The 17,278-nt window shown below is 43.8% G+C and overlaps 2 protein-coding genes across 2 annotated transcripts; both read left to right on the top strand.

The window, feature by feature from the left end:
- Positions 1 to 7,044: 7,044 nt before the first annotated feature.
- On the top strand, positions 7,045 to 8,025 carry LOC119656112 (trypsin delta-like). The gene has a single exon (XM_038062429.1). It carries the CDS (start codon positions 7,082 to 7,084, stop codon positions 7,859 to 7,861), a length of 780 nt encoding a protein of 259 aa, XP_037918357.1. The 5' UTR covers positions 7,045 to 7,081; the 3' UTR covers positions 7,862 to 8,025.
- Positions 8,026 to 14,514: 6,489 nt separating this feature from the next.
- LOC119654589 (trypsin alpha-3-like) lies at positions 14,515 to 15,380 on the top strand. The gene has a single exon (XM_038060050.1). It carries the CDS (start codon positions 14,543 to 14,545, stop codon positions 15,293 to 15,295), a length of 753 nt encoding a protein of 250 aa, XP_037915978.1. The 5' UTR covers positions 14,515 to 14,542; the 3' UTR covers positions 15,296 to 15,380.
- The last annotated feature ends 1,898 nt before the right edge of the window (positions 15,381 to 17,278 follow it).

Below are 17,278 nucleotides of genomic sequence, written 5' to 3'. Positions count from 1 at the left end.
ACAGCCAGAACATCGGCGAGTTGGAGGTCCTGCCAAATGAAGATGATGGACAAATACTGCCACCGCCAAGTATAGGAGAAACAGTCTGTGCAATTCATCGGCTTGAAAATCATAAGTCGCCAGGAGCCGATGGAATTACAGCCGAATTGGTTAAATATGGAGGCGACCAGTTACACCAAGTGGTTCATCAACTTGTGCTCAAGGTGTGGGACAGCGAATCAATCCGTGACGACTGGCAAAGAGGCATAATTTGTCTCATATATAAAAAGGGAGATATCACACAGTACAGCAAATATAGAGGTATCACGTCGCTGAGTACCATCAATAAGATATTCTCCTCTATCTTGTTAGGCCGGATAGCCCAATACAGCCAATAGCCCATACCAAAGAGGCTTCACTCCAGACAAATCAGCAACAGATCAGATTTTCTATCTCCGGCAAGCGATAGAAAACTGTTGGAATATGACCAAAAGTTACAACATTTTTTCATCGACTTATGGACGACTATGATAGCATAGCCAGGGTAAAACTGAGAATTCGGTATCCCGATGATATCCCCTATCCCTATGATAGCATAGCCAGGGTAAAACTGTACACGCCATGAGAGAATTTGGTATCCCGACGAAATTAATAAGACTGACTAGGCTGACCCTGACCAATGTGCGAGGCCAGATAAAAGCAGCAGGATCACTCTCAAAACCATTCGACATCAACAACAGTCTACGATAAGGGGATGCGCTATCATGCGTCCTCTTTAACCTGGCCCTCGAGAAAGTGATCCGTGATGCTGAGGTAAATGCAAGAGAGGATCGTACCTCTTTAAGTCCACCCAACTATTGGCCTATGCTGACGATATCGACATCATGGGAAGAACCACCCGAGACGTACAAAGTGCCTTCATCTAGATCTAGCAGGCGGCGCGAGATCTTTGGCTGCACATCAATGAAGGCAAGACAAAATATATAGTGGCAATGCCAGCACCGAAGACGAACCAATCAACAACATCAAACCGCACTGGTCAAACACAAACACGAAGAAGAATAAGGATAGGAGAATACAACTTTGAGACCGTTGACAATTTCTCCTATCTAGGGTCGAAAATCACAACCGATAACAACTACGATGATGAAATCCGCTCACGGTTGTTGTCAGCCAACAGAGCCTATTTCAGCTTACAAAAACTGTTCCGCTCGAAACGTCTCACCATAGGGTCAAAGCTCTTACTGTACAAGACAATGATCTAGTAAGAAGAATTGCGAAGAATTTTTGGCCCTCTACATAAGGATGGACGACTCCGTAGCCTACATAACGACGAAATCTATGAGCGATACCATGACCGTCCTGTTGTGGATAAAATCCGGCTCAATAGGTTACGGTTAGCTGGTCACTCAATTCGTATGGATGAGGATGATCCAGCCCGGAAAGTCTGTAAGCGAGATTCAAGAGCATGTATGCTAGTTTCGTAGAAGTCCAACTGTCGGGTGTTGATAAATTCGTCGAAGGCAATTTTGACAGCCTTTTCGTTCCTAAATTGTTTTTCCGCCAAAAAATGATCCAAATGCTTAAAAAAGTGGTAGTCGGTTGTCGAAAGGTCCGGTGAATATGGTGGCTGAGGCAGAGTCTCAAACTGCAATTCGTTCAACTTTTGAACCGTTGTTCTGGATGCATGAGATCGTGCATTGTCGTGAGGTGGTATCACAACACTCTGTTAACCAATTTCGGCCGTTGAATACTCAATTTTTGGTGCATTTCCTCGAGTTGGGCGCAGTATTTCTGTGCATTTACCGTTTCTCCAAATGCCAAAAAAGAATAGTGGATAACTCTAGCTGTAGAACACCAAACAGTCACCATTACCTTCTTCGGATGTACGCTCGGTTTCGACATATGCTTCGGTGGTTCATCAGCGTTTAGTCATTGTGCTGATCGGCGACGATTGTCGTATAATATCCACTTTTCATCACATGTCACTATTCTGTGTAAAAAGGGATAGTAAAGAACTGCAAATTTCCATTCGAAGCGCCATGTTTTGCTCCGTAGGGGCATGTGGAACCCATTTGTGAAGCTTTTTCACCTTTCCAAGTTTTTGCAAGTACCGGGAAACTGTACGTCTAGTTTCTCCGCAATGTCTCTTACAGACTGACGTGTGTCGGATTCGAGTAGCAAACGCAGCTCGTTGTTGTCAATCGATGGTCCTGATGTCCACGTGGTTCACATTGAGGGTTTACGTCGCCTGACCGGAATTTTTCGAACCACCGCCGTGTGGTTCGGTCGCTTACCATATCAGCTCCAAATGCACTGTTAACGTTCTTGGTCTCCTCCGCTGCTTTATGATCGGGTTTGAACTCATACAGAAAAAGCATACGTTCTTGACTCTTTTCCATCCTTTTTTCCTTTCTATTAACTGTTACCATAATAATGGTCAAAACTGAAATGACTCCTTGATTAAGTGTAGGAGAATTTATACTTCATTATCCGACACCAAAAGCACCAACTGGTGGTAGTTTGATACAGCAAAATCGCAACTAACTTCACTTTATTGCCAAATCGGCCATTTCATGTGGAACAACCTAATATTATCACCGCTTATGTGGAATAAAATATGGGAACGGATTAATTCCTAGAAGAATATAGGTCCAAGGTTACGGTGATGATATTATTTTAGTCTGTAGCTCCAAATATGAAGACACCCTATGTAACATAATCTAAATCTAATTGGTGCGGGAAGGCGGGATCGGGCATAAATCTAGTCAAGGCCAATATAATACCATTTACTAGAAAGCGTCAGTTTGATCACTTGAGAGCCATTAGATTACATGACATGGAAATGAAACGAGTAACAGAGATCAAATATTTGAGAATCACATTAGACCAAAAAACTACTCTGGAAAACACGTGTTGAATAATTATGTCTGTAAGCCACAAGCGCTCTGATGACTTGCAAATCCATAGCAAGGAAAAAATGAGAATTCACCCCGAAAATGCTGCACTGGATATACACTGCATATTAAGGCGAATGATTACCTATGGCGCGGTAATCTAGGCAGACATAATAGAACTCATCACAACAGCCAGAAAGTTACAGGAACTTCAAAGACTAGCTTGCTTGTGTATTAGAGGGACAATGAGAACTTGCCCTAAGGTATCCTTAGATGTCATTCGGGGGTTGACCCTTCTCCATCTGCACATATAAATGCAGGCAAGGAGGGCGATCTTCAGAATGTCCGGAAGTACCAGTGAGGCGGGAGCTTCCTAAATCGAAAGAAAATTTGATATTCTTTGTAGGCGGCATCCCGAATTGCTGATACCAAGAGATAACATGGCAACAAGGTTTCTTTTCGATAAGAAGTTTGATACACGCTGGAGCAAACTGGGACAGCGCCCAAGGAAAACGCACTTTGAAACATAGATGTGCCTCCTTCAACCTCGAAACTAACTATAGAGGACAAAACATTATTACTTTAACTAACAGCCAACCGGCTATTAAGGCACTTAGGTCCTACCTGATATGGGAATGCTTTGAGAGATTGCTCGGCTCGCTTAATAAAATCTGGATTCTCTGGGTTCCAGGCCGCATTGGGATGGAAGGCAATGTGGCTTGATGAACTTTTCGAGCACTTTTCCTGCACTGTCAAGCATGCAAAGTGGGCGTTACGCCTTTCCCTTTGCTGATCAGCGCAAGCCCGCCATCTTCCAACGAGGAGCGAAAATCCTCTCTTTCAGGCAAGCGTTGAATGCGCCGCTCAGTAAGTCTGGCCAATGGTGGGACACTAGTTTGTATACCTGGGATACTATCGGGTCCAGGCGCCTTCCTATTATCCATATAGTGAACTGCCTGTTTCAACTCTTTTATAGAGAAAATTGGACAGGTCCCCGCGCTCTCCGCACGCGGCGTCAGCATCCCGCATGAGGTGAGGAGGGAATAGTGCTCGTCCAACGCGATCCATCTTTTCGGCCTTAAGTGAACAGTCTTTCCACAAAGCCTCAATTTTGCGGGTTACCACTTTGTAACCGAGTGTGCATTCACCTCATCGACCAGATCCTGCCAGCAACGAGCTTTGCTCACGTTTATTGCGGAGTCTCCTTTTAGCTGGTCTGTACTGTGTTATTACGGTACATGCCTCCTCCCGGTCGTTCAGACATTGCTTTAAGCGGCGGAGTCTGTGACACTTCTTCCGGACCTCTGAAATTTCCTCCATTCACCATTGCATAGAAGGTTTGCCACGTCTCGATGCCCTCCTGAGCATGGAAGTTCCGCAGGCCGTCGTTATCAGGTTCATAACTGAATAGTGTTAGCGGCAGCGCCACCACCCGCATGAGTACTCTCCAGTACAGCCCCATCTGCTCCAAGGGTTTCGACAAACTTTCCGGGTTCAGGTTCGTGACGTTCCAGACACAGAACTCACCACCCGTCCACCAGCGACACCAGTGACTTCGGCGCAAAGGTTTCGTCTATAATCCTTCCCTCGCTGCCTGGGCGCCGAAACGTTGGGGTGGATCCGGTGTTTAACTCCTTTTCTCGCCGCCATTTCAAAAATTCGTTTTTCCCTGGAGTCTGGATAAGGCATGCCCCATTCAAGTGCCCTGGCATTGGAGTCTACACCGACCTATGTGCCCAAAATAGCGTCTTTCACAGCATCAGCCCTGCGTCGAAAGTCCGGCATCGTTTCATTCGGTGTTAGATACACACTGAAATCGTCCCCTCGGCCTTGAGTAAGAAACCTAAGGTGAGTGCCGTCCTGAGCCCAGATAGCAGCGGTACCTGATATGTCAGGGTGCCAAGGACCTGGGTCCTTATTTCGGTACTGCTCACGGATGAGCACTAAATCAGCTCCGCAGTGTGTGGGTGCTATTATTCTAACCTCGAGCATCATGCCTTCAAGATAGCAGTTCGAGTCTATACTAACCCCTCTATATGTTCTGATATTCATCAGGACTGGAAAGTGGGGGCGTTCGATTAACACCTGATCAATTTGATTGAAAGTGGTCCCATATTAAAAGGGTCACATTTGTTTGCGGATTTCCACGGAAACTGGTTACTTCTAACGACCATTTTGTGTGAAATTGCTACTTGAATAATCCGCAATTTGTTGTCATTGGCCCATTTATAACCATCATCTGAAAACAGCATCCACCCCTAATTGACGCTTAAAATCTTCAAGAATGGTTTTGATGTCATACCTGGGGCAGGTTTCGGGGATTTGTTCGTCCGAAGCTGTTATTGTGCCTTCGTAAAACGTATTTTTTCCACGTAGGCTTGTCAATCCTATACCAACTTCCTGTGTAAAGGATCAATTAGCTCCGTTTTTCCCGATTTTCTGAAGACTCCATTCCTCTCCGTGAGTTTTTCACTAAGGAAGAACTGTCAGCAATCACCACATGGGAAAGGAGACATGATTTGGTAGCAGAGCTATTCGTGTAAGTTCAACAAGTGTTTTCCCAGCTTTATGTTAAGTCTAGATACCAACTGCGCTGAATTTGTTGAATTAGATACTTTCTGGCGATTTCATACCGATTTTTTTAAAGTTATATACGTAAGCGGATTGTTTAGAAACTCCTTGCAGGATTTGGTGACTTCTTAGTCGCTCATACAATTTCGATGATTCTCTTCCGCATTTAAGGTTTATTGGTGTCGATGAGTAGAACCTCTCTTTCATAGAGAGAAAATCGTTAACCAAGGTGGGGTTGGCCCTTATCTACTCCCCGAGACGTCGAGGTGTTATATGACCTTTTAAACCACAGCCACAGTTCCTTCCTTTTCTCTCAAACGGGCTTGTTCTGATGGCGGAGTTATGATGACCCAAGTCGGACTACGGGTAGATATGTTGACTAAAGGGAAGAAGTGGCAGTAGATAGGTCATAGGGCACACTTTAAGAACGGGAGACGAATGCTGCTGGGTATGTCATGCAATGGAGCGCACTTTCTTAGATTGGCGCCGAATGGGTCACCGTATAATCACTTTGCGCTGAGCAATAGAGGTAGTGTGTACACTTCTTGGGAAGATCTGTTGCGAATCAACAAAAAAAAGATTGGAACGCACTGTGCCAACACTAAATCTTTCACCATTTCCAGATAGTAAGTGGACACAATCCAACTAAACATAATACTTAAAGTTAATTGGAAATGGGAAGCCATAAGAGGATATCATTCAATCCAATGAAAATATTTGTCATTGACAGTGACCAAAACATGAATGCCTTTTATGGGGTGAATTTCAAGATGAAAATAACTTACTGCTTATGGCGATAATTCAATTTTAATTGTATCTGATTATAATCTTATCCATTTATGATGGCCACCTTCGCTAATCTTTGAAGGTAAAGATATCAATCAGTAGAAAATTTCCTCTCAAAAAATATTGAAATGCCTTTTCCATTTTTTTTGAGATAGCTTTATCGAAAAAGTAGTTGATTTTTTCTATCAATTGACTAATTATTATAGAACCTTTATATAATATTTATGGATACAGCTATGTATGGTAACCAGGATCTGGACCCCAGATGAAAATCTAATTTTTTCAAGTGTCTATTTTGAACCCCCCCAAACCAATCCCATGTTTGGAGAGAGTTTCCCCCTTTTCCCCCCTATGCCGGAGGGGCCGGACGTAAACAAAACAAATTTCTTCCATTTTATCTATCTAATCCATGGAATTGGCACTAAATGCAGCAATAGAACAAAGTAAAGGCTGGAGACTGAGAAAGCGATCAATCCGTGAATAGTCCATCGAGCGAGTATCAAACTAGGATGACCTTGATTCTACCAAATTCTATAATTAACTTATCAAATATATCTCAGAGGTGCAAAAAATAAGATAAATTCAATTTTTTTATATAGATGCCGGATTAGACTCCCAATGAACAGTGTCTCCCTTCTTCTCTCTTCTTTGGGTGCATAAGCGGCAAGTTTTCATTGATCGTCTCCCATAATTAACCGATTAATTCAAAAAAATTATCGCAAAGCAACTTACCTGTTTTTGTAGCAATTTCATTATCTTAATTGCACTACCATCTAATGACCTGCTGATCAGACATTTCCTTTGAAGCACCTGGACAGTCATGGAGTCAAGTTTTTCGAATATTCCAAATGTATCGGTTGTTGATCTTCTGCGCGTTCCTAGTGTGGAGCTCGAGCGCTCGAGTCCTTATAGATTCTCATTCAAATGGTCGTATCATAGGAGGAATAGATACATCCATCGATAAGTTTCCTTTTTTGGTTTCTCTAAAATTTTTCGATGTCCACCGTTGTGGAGGCTCAATCTACACGTTCAATGTAGTGCTAATAGCAGCCAACTGTGTGCTTGGACTGAGCAAGGATTACCTGACAATTACCGCTGGAATTACTAACCTCAATGAGCAAGGTATTGAGCGCGAAGTCAAAGATGTTATCATCCACGAGGAATATAGTGCCTGGTTGAATGCAAATGACATAGCGTTAATAATCTTGAAGAAATCGTTTGTATATACCAAAACGATTCAGGCTATTATCCTAGCAAGTGATGGTGAGGAAATACCGGCGGGCACTAGAGGTTCTATTGCTGGTTGGAGCTCACCGGACAACGGAGAGGAAGTTCAGGCTGATCTTCGCTATAAAGATGTGTACACCTTTAGCAAGAAAGAATGTGCCGAAAGATACAACCCCTATTATGATATAACGGATGATATGATCTGTGCTGGACCTGCAGTGGGAAAGGGTGGCGTGTGTTATGGTGATTTCGGCGGACCGTTAATTATTGGAGGACGATTGTTCGGGATCACCTCCTTTTCGATAAATTGTGGTGACAGATTATATCCGCCGGTGTTCCTTAAAATATCCAAATTCCGAAGCTGGATCAGCGAACAAGTGGAGAAACTTGAACTGCAATAGCTTAAAAATTACGTGCATGGCCATCTTATTCCTTTGTCAAAAAGAGCAAAATCTTCAATTGTTAATTAACTTGTTTTATTGAAAATTGTATGGTGAACCCTCGAAAATGTCTCAGGAAAGAATTTTTCTTTTTTTTTATTATTATATATCGCTAACAAAAATGTAACAAAATACACCTAACTGACAGTTTCGACAGTTTTCAGAAGAAGTAAAATGTTACCACTATGATCTGTGTTTCGAATTTCATTTTTCAACAGTCGGGCACGTTTTCACCTGGCTGATAGTATCCTATAACAATTTACTGGATTTCCTTGTCCTAGGCTGAGGGTTCTCTTCAGAAGCTGTATTCTCTCTTTGGAAGGAGAAGAGACCACACTGATGAGAGAAACAGCTGGTTCCCGAAATATGGTATTTGCGATAAAACAGATAATTTTAGTTAATAATGGACAACTTTTCACAATCTGTACCTTTTTTGTCGGATTCACGGTTTTTGTCTTGCAACGAAAGAAATTTCTTCGAGTTCTACTCTCTCTCTCTCTCTGAGGAAACCCTGCATACCAAGTACCGACTAGATGAACGGCATTGTACGAGCATTATTCCCCAGACATCCCCTAGGAGTTGATGTCAACTCGTCGAGGACTGCCTCCACTTCACCATGAAAGAGCTCGAAGAAGCAGTCCTTACCATGAAAAATAAAAGGGGTCAAAGTGCTGATAGTATCCCGACGGAGGTTTGTGAACTGGTGTTCCGTCAACGACAAAACTTCTTGTCGGGACGTTCAACGCTTGCCTGAAGGAGGGCACTTGGGCTTTGTCACTGGAAATTGGCGAGACTCACGCTAATCAGCAAAGGAAAAGTAGACCCAGTGCTGCAGTCTGCACACCAACCGCTGTGTCTGCTTGATACAGCCGAGGAAGTGTTAGAGAAACTCATCAGTCATGAATGCAGTCCATCGAGCCGAGGCACAAAGCGGCCGATCTCAACGGATAGTGCTCCTCCTAACACTTGATGTTAGAAATGCCTCCAATTCCATAAGATGGACAGATATCTTATGCACATTAGAAACTCGTTCCACGTGCCTGGTTGGTATTTTTTTTTTTGATAGAGTAAGTGAATTCATTTACGCACAGAGTGTTGGATTCCCGCAACTTTACGTCATGGGACTACCAACTCAACACCTCCCCATCGTCAGAGAGCTAGCCTGGAACCGTTTGTCATATTACTTCCGGCTAGTCCCCGAACTCCCCCGCTATGCGGAGCTTTCAGATCAGGAAATCGCTTCCACCAATGGGAGGGGAGAGGAGGAAGGGAACTGTTTAGTTCAAGGAACCCCCGCCATACGACTCCTCCACCGGTAGAGCTCTATATTCTAAGCAATGAGAAGGACCCGAACGTAATGCGCACCACGGCTCTACCTGCCAGCACTTCTCAGCATCTCCTCGTCAATATTGCCTGTAGACAGATTCTTTGTGTTTAAATAGAGCTGCTGACGAATCCCATTCCATCTTCCGCAGGAAAAAAAAGTGTGATGGGCGTCGTCAACACCTCCATTGCAAAACATGCAATCCGGAGATCGTGCCTTTCCAAACTTGTGCAGGTAAGACTGAAAGCTTCCATGTCCACTTAGGAACTGGGTAAGCAAATAGTCACTCTCACCATGCTTCAGCCACCGACCTAAGTTGCCGATGAGCCGCGCAGTCCATCTGCCTCTAGTTTCATTTTGTCATGAGTATTGCCACTCGTCTGACGTTCTTCACGAGCAATCACTTCCCTTGGCTCTTTTCCTTGCGTTTGTATAATATATGACTTGACGCTCCCTAGCAAGAAAGGCAGCGGGATCATTCCCGCGATCACCATCACGGCCGGTTCAAAGACAGTGCCACAAACAGACACCACCGGCGAAGCTCCCCGTCTCTGAATTTGCGCAAGACATTTATGATATACCTCCTTGCCAAGAGCGTCAGCCCATACCTCTGCACCGTAGAGCAGGACAGATTGCCTTGAACCCATCCGGAGACGTCGCCTGCTAGACGCAAGACCCCCAATATTTGCCATTTGCCTACTTAATGGGGAAACTCCAGCCTTGTTCGCTGCTGCTTGGATCTGCTCAAAAAAGCTCATCTTTAAATCAAGAGCCCGAGGTACTTTGGAGCTGGTTTTCACTCGATTATCGACTCGCCGAACGATATGGGACGTAGGGTCGAAATTCTCTTTTTAGTCAGGATGATTACTTCGATTTTTTCCAGTGCAAGGTTGAAATGAGTAGTTATCCATCCGCTTACCTGTTGCATCAATATTCCGAGTCTGCTTTGCGCCTGTTTAACAGTGCGTCCCACGGCATTTGTTGCTGGGCACCGCGACTCTTCTGGAATGTTGAGTTTAAGTAAACTATCATAGGTGCCCGGATATCTGAGTGGTTAGAGGCGCCCTGGCATTGAAGCCATCCCCGACCAGGATCCGCCCATCTGGGCTTCCACCACGCCGAGTTTTTGGCCTCGAGCATTTACAGAGGTGATACCTATTCGGGCATTGCTTAGATTCACGCTTTACCACTTTCCCCACTTCGATTTTTTCTATGAGGCAGTCAAGAGCACATGGGCTCTAGGCCAGAAATAAGGGTCTTCACCGCCAATAACACTTTAAAACTCGTTGTCTTCGGGTTTCATCCTGTAGCGAATTTCATTAAGTACTTCCGCAAATGTCATGCCTTCCTTCGACTTAATGAGCAGAGCCGACGTTCTAGTCCTTCTTCATTCCCTCGTCTTTTCTACTCCTGGCTTTTGGTTTGCAGCCTCCTTGTCTTTATACATACGGGTCTCTGGCGGCGTAGTTAGTTATTACCGTTTATCCTTCTTCGCCTTTGAGAAAGTCTCTTTCAGGCACGTCGTCCTTTTTCCGCTTTTTCCCCAGTTCGCTTTGAAGTGGGCTATCTGCGGTCCGTTTTGGCGCAAGCAGCGTTCTCAGCGGGAAGGGCAGTTGTTTCTGGTTTCCAATCGTCTTCCGCTGCTCTCCACGTTCGCCTGTAGAAGGAGATACAATCCAATAGTTCCTCCTGTTCCATCAGCCCGTTTTTGACGCCTTTGCTGACGCGCTCCTGCAGAAACGTTGCCGACCGCATACGTTTCAACACTGTTGCAGATTTCCTGATAAATCTTTCCTCTTCGACTCTAGCTAGGAGGGTCGACTGCACTTCCACTCGGTTCGTCCCCGAATCCACCTTGTCAGGACTAGCGATTCTCACAGGGCTTTTTTCCAGAACAGAGACACTTCAGGGTATTAGAGTTGCCTTCCCCACACCGTCAGCCGCGCCACTTGATAAGGCTTCCTCTTCATTTGGGCATCCCGGTGTCACATCGGGTATGTCAGCCCTCGCTGCCTCTTTCGTTGATCGCTGCAGTAAACGACGCATTTTTGTGCTGCGCCCAAACGTACTCAGCTCCTCCTCCTTCCCTGATATTTCGTCGATTTTTTTTATTGGTTTTGGTTTATTCTCAATGGAAAACTCACCAGCGTATCGTGTGCAACGGAGCAAGCTGCAATATGGCAGAAACACAATTCCGTTGCATCCGGCACGCAGATGAGAAAAGCACAAGTTCGCATGCTATCCTGGCCGTCGAGTGCCGGATGTGAGCGTGTTCGAAGGAGTTTATCGAAGACTTCGAGAAACTGGTTCTGTTTCAAGACGACGTACAGTCTTGGGACTGATGACGACGAAAACAAGAGAACGAAACAATGGAACGATTTAGATTAAATCCAACCACTTCCACTAATAAGTTTGGGGTAGGGTGTTGGTTGTAAAATCAGTCAGAAATGATGGATACTGTACCCCTGAATATTCTCAATGCGTAGACCAAGGGCATCTATTCCCTCTATCAGACCAGGGATGATGCCATATCGATCTACAGACTTCTATCTATGGATGAGCGAAAATATTCCCATGGTGATTGTTTAGCCGAACTTATGCTTCTCTTTAAAGCTTTCTAAGCTTCTTTATACCGATTTTACCCAGCAGCCGAGTGACACTTTAGTACTCGTTTCATTTTTCTTGATATATTGTGGAGGCAGCTCTTATCAAAAGAATCCTTATCATAGTTATGACCACGTGGGTTGTTTCTCAATTGCAGCAATTAATTTGGTGGGCCCCCAGGCACCGGAGTTAAGGCGCTCAATTTTGTTTTTTACGTCACCCAATCTGTCCCCTGCGGATTCTGGGAGAGAGCGATTGGAGGTGAATCTATTCCCGTTTCGTAATCAACGCACCTATGATCTGAGAAAGTTCGATACTGTCTATTCTCCAATAAGAGCTGCCTTGCCCTAAGATGCTACCGTGATTCGATAACCTTTCGCCTGGCTACACTAATGAACGTCAGTTCATTATCCAAGTTAAGGGTCTGCAGTTACACGACGATCCTCTCACGTTGATATAAGAACTTTCCCAGCAAGTCTGGTGGGCGCTAATGCTATTATCCCCATGCTTTTACCAATGGCATATTGGGTACCTCTAAGGTATGTTCGACTGGTAATTTCGTCCTCGTCATAGGGCAAATAAGAAGGAAAAAACAAAGAATTTCCTTATCTCCCTATAGACTGTTGATGTTGTGGTGGCACTATCCCATAGGCCATCAACCAGGAACAGAGTCGATATCCGGTTCAGAAAAGCTAATTGTAAAGGAAGTTCTCGGCCTAGGGGCTCTTTCATGCTTTGCTCCGTAACAGCGTTGAGGAGGTATTGAAGTTATTCTCAACACCAAGTTGTTGGAGAACCTCAGCGCTATTATGATCCTTATCTGTAAGCCAAAGAAAACATTTTTCAACGATGGCAGCTCAGAAGCTTCAGGGTGAGTCACGCATCCTTCCATATATCGCAGAAGTGGAAACATTACTGCCTGAGCCAATCGCTCGTATTTCTGTCGGTAACGTTTAGTGGTAATATTTTATGATATGCACCTATTAGACTCGAAGCAAGAGTTGATGCCTTGCGATGATGGTGTCCTGATGATTAGATGGGGTTGTCCCTAAGCTGTTCGCCTCGATCAATACCGTAACCAGATGGTTCGGTGTTGTCATACAGGACTCAGCCATCGGTTTCGATAGCCTTGACTGCAAGTGAAGAGTTAGCCGTTGGCGGCTTCTGGGCTGAGGAGTTTGGACTGTCAGAGGAGCACTTCCAGTTCGGTTTGCCCTTACCGGTTCCTTTACCCTCAACCTTGGCACAAGCCGGGGGTTGTGGTTTACTCAGAGGCGCAGTTGAAAGTAAGTGACAAAACGTTCATCAACTTTTACGTCCCTGGGATCATCGGTGTGTAATACTCCGGAGTCATCTGGAAAGAAGAACTCCATTGACGTTCAGGTCTAGATAATTCCCCAGAAGCCAGCTTTTTGACTTGATTGAAGTGTGCACGAAATACTATGTTTGTAGCTTTGTATTGTAGGATTCAACCTTGCGTGTAAACATCTACCGATATTTGAGCTTCATTAGCAGATTCAACTAGCATGTATGTGCGCATTTCGACCATCGTATTTCCAAAAAACATCAGAATGACCGACGGTATTGAAACTGATTAATCTAATCATACACTTCTATTGATTGGATTACATCAATCTCATCATCACTGTTACCTTACAAATTAACAATCATTTGTTCATTGACTGTTGGAAATCATGAATACCATTGTCGAACTACATTCTCAACCACGTTTCGAAACAATCACGCATTCCGAATCCAAAAGTTACCTTTCCTATTCAATTTGCTTTCATTACTTTAATGTATATACCTTGTAAGAGCATATTAATCTAACGCAATTAATACGCAAAGATACTTCATGTACTCACGAACAGTACCCAGAGGAGTGAATGCAATAATTGAAGATTTAGCCTCGTTTAGTAGCGAACTGCCCGCAAATGCCAAACTTATAATTTATGCGTACTTTCATTACCCTTACAAAATACTATACGAGTACACGCTACCCAATAGTAGATATAAGATACAATGAAAGCAAAAAAAGATACTTTTCTAAGGCTCTGGTATCTTTTCAAGGAAAAGTTTTAATTTATCAAACGAAGGGCGAAGCAGGAATGGTGCTACTTGAGATGATTCAAAAACTACTTTACAAATCCAATTCACTGGACAGAAGTGTTTGAAAGTCGAGACCATCTTCACTTTTACTTTGGGTCAGCTTTTGTCTAGATACATCAATTTGCACGGATCAACCACTTGCAATTTCGGAGCGCGTAATTAAGAGAAGATACGATATCCCTATTTCGGCTTCAATTGTTGCTTTTTATTATAAAGAGATAAATGTTCTGTAATATTATATCATGTAGTATGCAAAGAAAGGTAAATTCCACTTTATAAGAGAAGGATTAGAAGAAAATTATGGCTCACCTCTGAGAGACTCCTATCTTGGATTTGGTCTACACAAGCAAAAAATCTATCAAACCGTCGATAGGAATCCATGGGATTATTGCTCTAGCACTCATTTGAGCACATTCCTTATCATATGGTTAATTCCGCAGTTCTTCTACTTGTATAGTTATTAAAACTTTATTGACGACCATAAACCTATTAAAGAACACTAATCTCTAATTTGGCTTGAACCGAAGGCCTGCGTCATAATATATGTATATTACCGGGTATAAAACCTATTGCCCGCCAGTAAAACTTACCAAAGTACCATTAAAATGTTACCTTTATTGCTGTTCATCAGGCTACTGGGCTACACCCAAGCAACAGCCTTGACGTGGGGAAATCCTGGTCTAATACCACTTTTTACCGACGGGCGTATAGTGGGCGGAGAGGAAACAACAATCGAGTCATTTCCCCATCAGGTGTCCTTGAGGTACTTTTCGTGGCATCGCTGTGGTGGATGTGTGGATGGCATCCCCCTCATCAACATGGCATTCGTGGCTGGATCCTCCGACGTGACCAGTGGCGGTGAAACCAGAAAACTATCTAAATCAATTGTTCATGAGAACTACAATGACTGGACCCTGGACTCAGATATCGCCGTGGTTATTTTGCAAAGTGGGTTTGACTTTTCCAGCAAAATTCAACCAATCGCATTAGCCAGTGCCAATGAGGATCTCCGCGCAGGAACAAGAGTATTGGTCAGTGGATGGGGTACTATAAGCGAAAACGGTGCTGAACCAGATATTTTACGGTATGTGGCAATAAACATCATAGCATCCGAGGATTGTGGAAAAGCTTATGAAGACACCCGTGCCATATCGGAAAATATGCTTTGCGCTGGTGTTGATGGAGGCGGTAAAGATGCATGTCAAGGAGATTCTGGAGGTCCTTTGATCGAAGGACAGAAACTGTATGGAATTGTTTCTTGGGGAAAGGGATGCGCAAGAAGCGAATATCCCGGTGTTTTCACTAGGGTGGCGTCTTTCCGAGGGTGGATTGATGAAAAAATTGTTAGTTTTGGTTAACAGCAACATAGACGCAGGACACAGACTAATTTTTTACGCTTTACGAATTAATTGATTCCAGTATAAAAAACATATATTTCTAGTTGGGATTTGCTTTTTCTTTTATGATTTTGTATTCCAAAGGACCTACGACAAGTGTGTGATGAAATTATAACAGACTTTTACCTAATAATAGGCCTGACTTAGCTACGTTTTTTGACAAAATGTTCTCTTCTCTCTACCACTTCCCGAAAATTTTACAATTTACATCGACAGTTTTCTGACATACACTCCTACATACTTCATGGCACATTACTATCTCAGCATTTTTAGAATACCAAAAACAGTCCAAAATCGACTTTTCAATTATGTAAAAGTGAAACAGTAGTCCACCTAAGGTTCCTCACATAAAAAAATATATAAACTTTCACACATGCACCGTCCATCTACCGGTTCCTCCACTAGTCTCATATTTAGCAATGCATTGCTATGCATATTTTCATACTAGTGCACAATTAAGTGCATTTTGTCTAGTGAATTACCGCATTCGATATTTATGTGTGTAATGAAATGAAATTGTCGAATGTGACGACAAATTACCTAATAGACCGGGAGTGACCAATGAGGTAAACTAAAGAAGACTGGATACTTTGTTTCGGTTGATCATTAGCTCACTGGTGCGTGAAATTTCGGTAGTATTAGGTGTTGGACAATCACGTTGGATGATTTTTTAATTTAAGAGAAGGTGATTTTTTGGGAGCAGGGTAGACGAGCGTGTTTACGTACAGATTGTTAGAGTCCGGCAACAGTACGCTGTCGAACTTCCAACTTAACTCTTCCCTGTCGTCAGAGAACTAGCCCGGAACCGGAACCTTCGGGCTAACCCTCACGCTTCTTCTGACTTTGGTAGTCTCCAAGTCAGGGAATACCTTTCACCAACGGGAGAGGAAGGGAGGAAGGGAGTTGTTAGTTCAGGACACTCGTTGCCATCCGGTCCCTCCTCCGGTCGAATTCAATCTTTATCGCAATAAGAAGAGCCCGAACATAATGCGCAAAACGATTCCAGCTGCCAGCACCCTTCAGCATCTCTCTAACAATGTTATCTTAAGGGAACTCCCCTGTCTCTACATAAAGCGGGTGACGAAAGCCGTCCCACCTTTCGCAAGAGAAGAAGGTGTATTCAGTGGCGTCCTTCACTTCATTGCAGAACACACAATCAGGTGATCGCGCCTTCCCAATCCTGTGCAAATAAGACCTTCATGTCCACTTAGTAGTTTGGTAAGAAATTAATCAGTGCGTTCGGTTAAGCTATGGGTCTAAATTGTCGACAAGCCACGCAGTCCATTTGCCTTTTAGCTCACTTCGCCAAAAGAGTCCGACTGTCACTCGGTAAGGGTGCTTTGACGCTCGTCATCGGCAACCACCTCTCTTAAGTTTTCGTCATTACGGCGGTAAATAGATGTACGCTCCTTTGCAAGGAGGGCAACGGAGGTCACCCCTCTCAGCACTTGAGCTTACGATGCACTTCCTTTTCAAGGACATTAGCCCTACCTCCACGCCATAGAACAAAACCGACTGCGTTGCTCTCATAAGGAGACGTTTTCAAATAGAAATAGGGCCCACGACATTCACCATTAGCCGACTCAAGGCCGAGACTCCCACTCGAAGAAGCTCATCTTCTAGTGGAGCCTTAAACCATGGTATTTAACTTCTGGTTTTGACTCTATAGTCAACTCGCCGATCGATATGGGACGCAGGGTCGGGATTCTCGTTCTGATCAAGATGACTATTTCGATTTTTTTTCCAGCTCAAGGCTGAAACCATGAGCAGTCATCCATGCGCTTACCCGTCGCAGCAATATGTCAAGTCTGCTTTACGATTGTTCAACAGTATGTCCGGCAACAAGTACCGCAACGTCGTCTGCATAAAATTGATAGACCAGTAGCTTACTCCAAACTACAATTTTTATTTTACAGTGTAGATATATATTTCGGGAACAACTTA

Source organism: Hermetia illucens, chromosome 4, assembly GCF_905115235.1.
Source record: "Hermetia illucens chromosome 4, iHerIll2.2.curated.20191125, whole genome shotgun sequence".
NCBI classification, from domain to species: domain Eukaryota; kingdom Metazoa; phylum Arthropoda; class Insecta; order Diptera; family Stratiomyidae; genus Hermetia; species Hermetia illucens.
Note: the sequence above shows the minus strand (reverse complement) of the source record. Positions and strands in the feature narration are given on the sequence as shown.